The 7,904-nt window shown below is 41.4% G+C and overlaps 1 protein-coding gene across 1 annotated transcript; it reads left to right on the top strand.

The window, feature by feature from the left end:
* The first annotated feature begins 2,406 nt into the window (after positions 1-2,406).
* Positions 2,407-6,794, top strand: HDGFL1 (HDGF like 1). Its single transcript, XM_028514023.2, has one exon. The coding sequence runs from the start codon at positions 2,473-2,475 to the stop codon at positions 3,154-3,156; it is 684 nt and encodes a 227-aa protein (XP_028369824.1). The 5' UTR covers positions 2,407-2,472; the 3' UTR covers positions 3,157-6,794.
* Positions 6,795-7,904: the final 1,110 nt, after the last annotated feature.

Genomic DNA, 7,904 nt, shown 5'->3' with positions numbered 1-7,904 from the left:
AATAGGAGGGATGGGCACAGGGTTCATACCATTTTTTTTGTTAAAAACTGCCAAACAATGAGTACAGTGTGGGCAGGTATGCTTGTAAATCACCCATCAAGAAATGATCAAATGTGTCCAAAGAGTTTTCAAAACAAATTCACTGAAGCCAAACACAGCCTCTCTTATTACCACCAGCTGGTACATTTATACAGATGGGTTCCTAGAACACTCACCTGATGAGGAAAGCCTGTAGGGGCCCATCCACCAGAAAGTAATTCCAGTTTTTTGAGGGGCCCCCCTTTGTGTTTATGTAAAGGACACAGGATTTAGTACTTGAAAATTATCTTGCATTGCTCTGGAATGATGTCTCTTGTACTTTATCTTTGAAAATATATTTTAAAATCTTTCTAAGATGAACATTTTTTGTGCCAGCCCTTTGATACCACACAGTGTATTAGTAGGCAAGGGGAGGAGATAAGAAAAGGCCAGTTTTTTGCCTGATAGAATCTCTTTTACCCTTTTTGGATCTAGATTGTCTGCTAGTTCTTCTTGCTTTCACTTCCTAACATTCTTTGTTTCAGTTTCTGAGAGGTTTTTGGTTATTTACTCTCTCAGATCCCCAGTCCAATACTCATACCGCTTCACCTGCCATGGTTCAACTATGCAACAATAACTTAATATTTGGCCCATTTGCCTGTGATCACAGTTACTTTAGGTTTTTAAGTTTGGTCACATCTTCAGACTGAGCTGATGGCATAACTATGTACCCTTTCTGGACATACTGTCTAGTCAGACTTTTTCCTGCTTGAACAACTTCACATGACCTGTGCATTAGTGCAGCATACTTAGGGCTGAGAAAACAGACCACATGCAGTAAGTCCTCTGCTTATAGAAACTCCACATTCCTTCCTATTATGGGCTCCATAGTTGCCCATGATTTCCTGTTTTTTCCTACAGCCATCGAACATTTGTTTTCTAGCATTTTTCCTTAAGAAATCTAGAGGAATAAATCTGTCAGATTCATCTTTGTAGTAGAATGTTGATTTATGAATGAATTGTTGATATATTGTTGGTATTATGTAATTGGTAAAACTGTAGATATTTGTGACACAGATAAGTATCCTAAGAAGATGGCTTGACAAAAATCTAAAAGAACTTATTCAGAATTATTAAAGCCCATCATATTTGATTTGCCTTGTTGGGAGAAGGTAACTTCTGCCTAGAACAGGTCTCTATAACCCAGAGGTAAAATAACTAATGCAACCCAGCAAACAGAAAACAAACTTGAGTTGTACTGAAATGGGTTAATGGTTTAAATTCTCCACTGGTCCTTGTTAGTTACACCAGGAAAAAACATCTGTCTAGTTAAATGATTGATGTTGGAACGTCTTTGTCATAATAGCCAAGAGTACTATTATGATAAATTTGGCTAGGTTTCAGAGTGCAAATTCACAGCTAGTTAGCAGGACTCAAAAACGATGTAGGAGGTTGTATAACAGCTGCAGTTATACTGAAAATCCCATAAATATCAATAGTCTTTCAGCTAAGATCATACTTTTTCATTCTGTAGCCCCTCAGGAAGTTATTTCTAGTTACCAACAGCACATTCGATAGAAGCAGATCTGTACCTAATTCTTAAGCATAATGAACCCAATTTCTTTTTCTTGCAGGAAGGTACTGAGAGCATCTGACACACTTGTTCCATGTTGTAACCATAGTCTTGTATTTTACAATATGTAAGAATCATTGAAAAGATAAAATTTGTGTGCTGCATCCAATGTAAACTTTCCATGTAAAACAGGAAATTTTGACATGGCTAGTTTGTCATCTTCATAGTGCTGCTATACACGTTTTGTGACCCCCCCCCCCCAACCCTGCGAAAGTACTACAAGTTTAGAATGGATCTGGTTACCAAGAGATGGGCACTTTACATATCTTAATATCACTGACTCTGCCTCTTTGCCAAACTTCGACTGTTCTCGACCTCCGCTGCAGACTCCAGTGTTCAGGGGATCAGAAAGCAGTTGAAACCACTGACCCGTCCATTTTATCCAAGGCTCCTGAGTCAAGAGTGGAATTTTCTGTGGTGCACGGATTAGGGGCACAAGGATACAGCAAGTATATTCTCTCACCATATTGCCCCATCTCTCCCTTTCTAGGCCACTGACACAGTCAGCCAACCATGCAGATTTTGTGTCTTCCAGGCTCAGCAGCAAGAGGCCACCATGAGCACAACCACCCTGAACATCTAAATGATGCACTCTTATTCTAGAAACCACAACGCTGAGGTAGGGCTAGTGGGCTGCGGGTCTCTAAAACAATGCCGTGTTCAGGCTAGAATCTTCAGGCTCAAGGGATGCTGCTGCAGGTGCGCGAGGGCCCTCAAGAGGGCGCGTGGTTTGAGATCAGCGGCTGGTGGATGCGCATGCGCATCTCTGGCTTCTCCTGCCGGCTGCCACCTCCGCCACCGAGGCCGGTCCTCTCACCGCCATGTCAGATTACTACTCGCCCAAGTACCAGAGCGGAGACCTGGTGTTCGCCAAGTTAAAGGGCTATGCCCACTGGCCTGCCAGGATCGAGCACATGGCCGAACACAACCGCTATCAAGTGTTCTTCTTTGGGACCCACGAGACTGCTCTCCTGGGCCCCAAACACCTCTACCCGTACAAGGAGTGCAAGGAGAAGTTCGGCAAGCCCAACAAGAGAAGAGGCTTCAGCCAAGGGCTGTGGGAGATCGAGAACAACCCCACCGTCCAGGCCTGCAACGACCAACGCCTCAAAGAGAAGATCATCTCTGAGGGGCCAGCGCTAGTGCCACGGCCTGAGGCCTCCGAGGCCCCTGAGGCCCAGAAGAGTGATGCCCATGGCGTAGAAGCGAACGGCGAGCTGGGCGTTGACGAGCTGGGCCAGGAGCAGGACGAGGTAGGTCGGCTGAAGAGGATTGCGGAGGAAATGCTAGAGGATGCCCCCAAACGTCCCAAGGAGTCTGACCCAGAAGGCAAAGAGCAGGAGGTGGCAGCTGCCTGCGAGGATGTGAGGCCACTCCTGGTGAAGGCACTGGAGCCGAGCCCTGCCTGGGGGCCGCTACAGGAAGAGGGGGAGTTGCAGGAAGAAGCCGCCGAGGTGGAGGAGGAAGCTGAGATCCCGGGCCACGGAGACCGGGAGAGCCTGTAGTCGCCAAAGTGTCAACAAGAGCCCCTGCCCTGTTCCTGATGTGGCCACGGCCTGTGAACTGGGACCACCTCCCCAAGTCCACCCACTATCCTCCACCTTCTCCCAAATCCACACCTGGCCTTGAGGCTGACCTGGATGGGCAGGTTACCTGTCCTTCACCTCTGTCCCCACGTCCCTGAGGTCTGAGTCAGGGCCTGCGTGTCACTGGATGAGACCACCGTGTACCTTCCTGCCTGGAACTGTTGCCCAAGTCTTCTGTTGGGGCCTGTACCGGTCGTTCCCACCTCCCGACACCCATCTCTCCCTCTGCCAGACATTCTGGACCTCTACATTGGGATTGGGCAGGAGTGGAAGCGGTGAGGATGAAGAGCTGGAGGGATTTCCAGAAGCCTGGACGGGGCAATCCTGAAACTGTGGTGGTGGGTGGATGGTGGCAGGAGCATGACACCTTCCTGAGTACCTGTCCACTCCTCCCTTACATATTGTACCAGCTGCCTAGAGTTAGGAAAGGTAGGGAAGCTTGTGGGGGAGGGTCTCCCTTCCAAAACTCTTTTTTGCTGACCCAGGGAGTTCTGAGAGTTGTAGTTTTTCAACAAATGATTTTTGAATTCCCAAATTGTTTATGAGAGAAAGGCTTAACTTTGCCCAGCTTTTTGGATGGGAATGGTGAGGAGCATCTGTCCCCATTTAGATCTCTGGGAACACATGGATTGTCCTGGGAAGACCCCTGGCCACCCTTCCTCTCTCCCCACAGCCTCAAGGCCATCCCACAGTCATATACATCACCACATGAAAGACAAGGCACATAGTTTAGGAAACCTTTTTAAAAATAGGAAATTTTTTTAAAATTAAGAACTACCCCTCACTATACCTCCATTGGGTCCATAGCTCTTCCATTGCTATCCCCATTTCTTAGATGAACTAGGAGGTGGACAGAAGGGGACTTCTGTTTGGGGTTTGATGTCTTTTTGTAGTTAAGGCTTTGGTGTGCCTTTGCAGTGTCACTTCCCATCCTCATCTCCCAACATGGTACCTCAGTATTGCAACTAGACCTGACATGTAACCTACTGAGAAGAAAGAGAAATAAATGACCCCTCCTGACCTCCTACTAGTGGTCTCTCTATGCCCTTCTCATTTTTGCCTTTTTTACCCCCAACCTTCTCCCTTGGGCTCTGATAAAAACAAAACAAAACAAACAAACCAAAAAAAAAAAAAACCTGTTGACTACTTATCTTTGAAAGTTTAGATATGAAGTATTTTAGTTCTAGGAAATAAAATGCATTGATTATGTTAAACGAATCTCAGGTCTGTTTCTTTGGTTTCTGAAGAATTGGCCCTTAAATGTAATGCTCCTCTTTTCTATACATCCTGTGTAAAAACAATTTTTTGTAATATACATAGATATTTTAGAATCACCCTTGATAAACCTTTGTTGTATTATGATCTCTACTCCTCCTCACTCCATCTGTAGTAGTCACTTCCACTGATTAGAATGAATAGCAATAAGTCAACAAAATATCTGAATGATGACAAACTGAGACAATAACTGAATTTCTAATATTCTACATGCTTTGCCAAACAACAGATCTGGCAAAGAATAAGGGTAAGAGAATTGGATCTTCTATTAGTTGTTGCTTTTCCAGATTTTATCACTAGTCTTCCTTTAACACTTTTTACGTGAAAAAGGCAGTAGCTTTATATTTCTAGTTCTTAAAATATGTAGTATCTGCAGGATATTTTGTCTTTTCAGTGTCATTGTGTGATTATCTGGGGATATTTAAATATAGTTAATAATAATCACATGCTGGCTTCCAAATTTTGTATGTGTCAATGTTGCATGCACGCAGAGGTTTAGTAAATGCTAGAATCCTCATAGAATATGCCAGACCATGACTAACTAACAAGATTGCCAACTAAACACAACCCTATTTTTCCATCTCTCTATAAGATGGTATTTTTTATTCCAAGGCCTATAAAATTGCATAATTCCTTGTTTTCCAACTACTGCTATTGCATGGTAGGAGTTACTGTTCAATGGCTGTTCATCATTCAGGCTTTGTAATATCTGGCATGGTAGGCATTAGTATTACATTTGCTACTGGAAGCAGCTCTCATTCAGAGAAGTTAGATGATTTTTCTTGTACTTCTCAAGAAACTCAGGATTTAAATACAGATTTTTCAGAGCCAAGCCTAAGCTTTGCCACCTGAATTGCACATTCAAACCATTAAGCATGAAATCAGAAGTTAACAAAATTACTATTTTAGTGTTAATAACAAAAAATTATGAAGGGAGCTTATTTGTAGTCTCTAAACTGAACCAGGCAATATACCACATTCTACATGTAATGTCTTTATTAATACAACTACTAATTAAGTACCTACTTCTATTTCTATTTTAAATCTGCAGGAGCTGAAATCCAGAGGTGTTAAGTAATTTTCTCAAGGTCAGACAACAGTAAATGAACCAAGATTCAGAGGCAGGTCTTTCTCATTCTAAATCATAGGTGCTTTGTTTTATTATGATATTGCTTCACACTCGAAAAATGGGAATACTGACTGATTCTCCTCTGCTATTTTGAAGTGAAAATTTAGAAATTTATATAGCAAAAAATATATTAACAAATATTGCTAGTGGGTATGTGAAATACCCACTATTTGGGGCAACTGACAATTGTTTTGTCATTCAAATGACTTGGTTAAATGATGAGGAGAATTGCACATTCAATATTTTTCAAGAAGTATGTGACTATAGGAAGTCTGAATATGGATTGGTATATTTGCCATAGGCAAACATATAATTTTGATAAGGTTTTTATGGAGGCACATCTTCTGAAATGATTCAATAAACTGAGACATAGAAAATGAAATTACTACCATTTGAGTCTGTCTCTGTATTTTTTTCTTTTTTTGTTTCTAATGTTAGGGATAGAAAAAGTTGGTGTTTATTAGGGAGTATCACACACATTTGCCTTCTTGGTGAGTATAATATGGGAGTGAAAATAGTAATTGGACTAATAATAGTACATCTAAAGGATGATACACAGAGTTAGCAAACAAAATAAAAAACCACTCAAGAAAGGAAAACATGGAAAAATCTGTCCTCTCAGCACTCTTCTTCTGGGTAGCAGACACTTCATGCTTTGGTGGCCAAGAGATGTTTTTATGTGGACTGAAAAATATGCTGCTTTTTAAAATTTCTTCACTCGTTTAAAATTCCCCATAATTCCAGTGCTGTCCTTTGTCTTCTGAACAATGTGTGCCTCAGTGACAAAATTACTGATCAATAATTAATTACCTTACTGAACAAAGAGCACTGCTCAGCCCCTTGCTGATGCTGTTTTGTGGGTATTCAAATGTGTTCATGAGTGTTCTGAAGATCTTGTTTAAACATTCCATGTAAATGTGTACTCATCACATTGTCAATGATTTGCAGACATATTTAACATCTGGTTTCTGTAAGGCTTTTGAAGTATTTGATATTTTACACAAACATCACTGATTGTATCACTGTGGCAAGGGACTAAGATGCCACTGAGGGTTGTAAATTTTGTTTCTTTCTCTTAGTTCTCACTTGTTCTGTACATTCTCATCAATGCTGCAGATTCTTCTTTGTGACTCATATGTTCATTTTATGTTTCCTGAAACTATAATAGATATTCAGGGCACATAGTGCATTTTCTATTCAGTTCATTGTCAACACTTTTGTCAAAGAAGAACTGCTACACATGCTATACACACATGCTGCTCCTTGTAGCTGGAAAGAACTGCCTTTCTCTTCTTGTCCTGGCTAACTACTCAAGGTAAGAGTAGCCCCATGTGTTAACGTTCTATGCTCGAGCTGATCGTATTCTAATTTCCTGTTAGTTTTTTTTTTGCTCTTCCACTAGGCTGCAGTAGAAAGGTAATACGTTTCATTAATATTTTATCCCCATTCCCCAAACATGCCATAATTACATAATAGGTATTTTCTAAATGCTTGAAAGTCTGTTATCAAATACTTTTTATAATCATAGTGCTGGAGTAAAAGTCATATGTGATGCTGAATACATCCTGACTCTGAAAACAGGGAGGCAGTGTAAGCTGGCCCATGGACTAATGGCATATGCAGGTTGGGGTGATGTGTGTTCATGTAAGTAGCTTCCTAAATTGGGTGACTTTGAAAGCATTCACAGTTCTCACAGACCCAGAAAAATTGTATTCTGATGCCAAGGCAATGCTATTTAATTTACCCAATTTTTCCCACTATTTGAGTTACTTGTCTTAGTTAAATGATATATGGGGCATCATTTTTATAATGCCTAGGTCCCCAGGTAAGCAAGAAAACATTCTGGTTGCTGTCTTCTTCATGCAGGAGCCATGTGTTAAACATTTAGCCAAAAATTTACCATAATAAAGTGTTAGCATGTCAAGGAGAACTCAGGACTGCCACTACTATGACCTCTTATGGTGTAGACACCTCACTTAATGTAGACATTTCTCAAAATTTAATGTATTTATCGAACAGGATCTATTCAACACACAATATGGCCCCAATCTCACAAGCCGACCATTTGGCTTATACATAAGCATTCCTCTTTCCCAGTACTGGTAGAAAATTTGGCCATATCATATTTTTGAGAACTCTGTAATAGAGACCTTTCTCTTGGCAGTCTGATTTTATATGTGATCTTCAACTCCACCCAAATGGTCTTAAGAATGCCAGAGGATACACAAAAACACATCATGGCAACAGCTCTGGATGGCCAGAG

This window comes from Phyllostomus discolor, chromosome 5 (genome assembly GCF_004126475.2).
Source record: "Phyllostomus discolor isolate MPI-MPIP mPhyDis1 chromosome 5, mPhyDis1.pri.v3, whole genome shotgun sequence".
NCBI classification, from domain to species: domain Eukaryota; kingdom Metazoa; phylum Chordata; class Mammalia; order Chiroptera; family Phyllostomidae; genus Phyllostomus; species Phyllostomus discolor.
Note: the sequence above shows the minus strand (reverse complement) of the source record. Positions and strands in the feature narration are given on the sequence as shown.

Coding starts and splice junctions, on each gene's coding strand:
- HDGFL1 (XM_028514023.2), top strand. CDS start 2,473: ATGTCAGATTACTACTCGCCCAAGTACCAGAGCGGAGACCTGGTGTTC.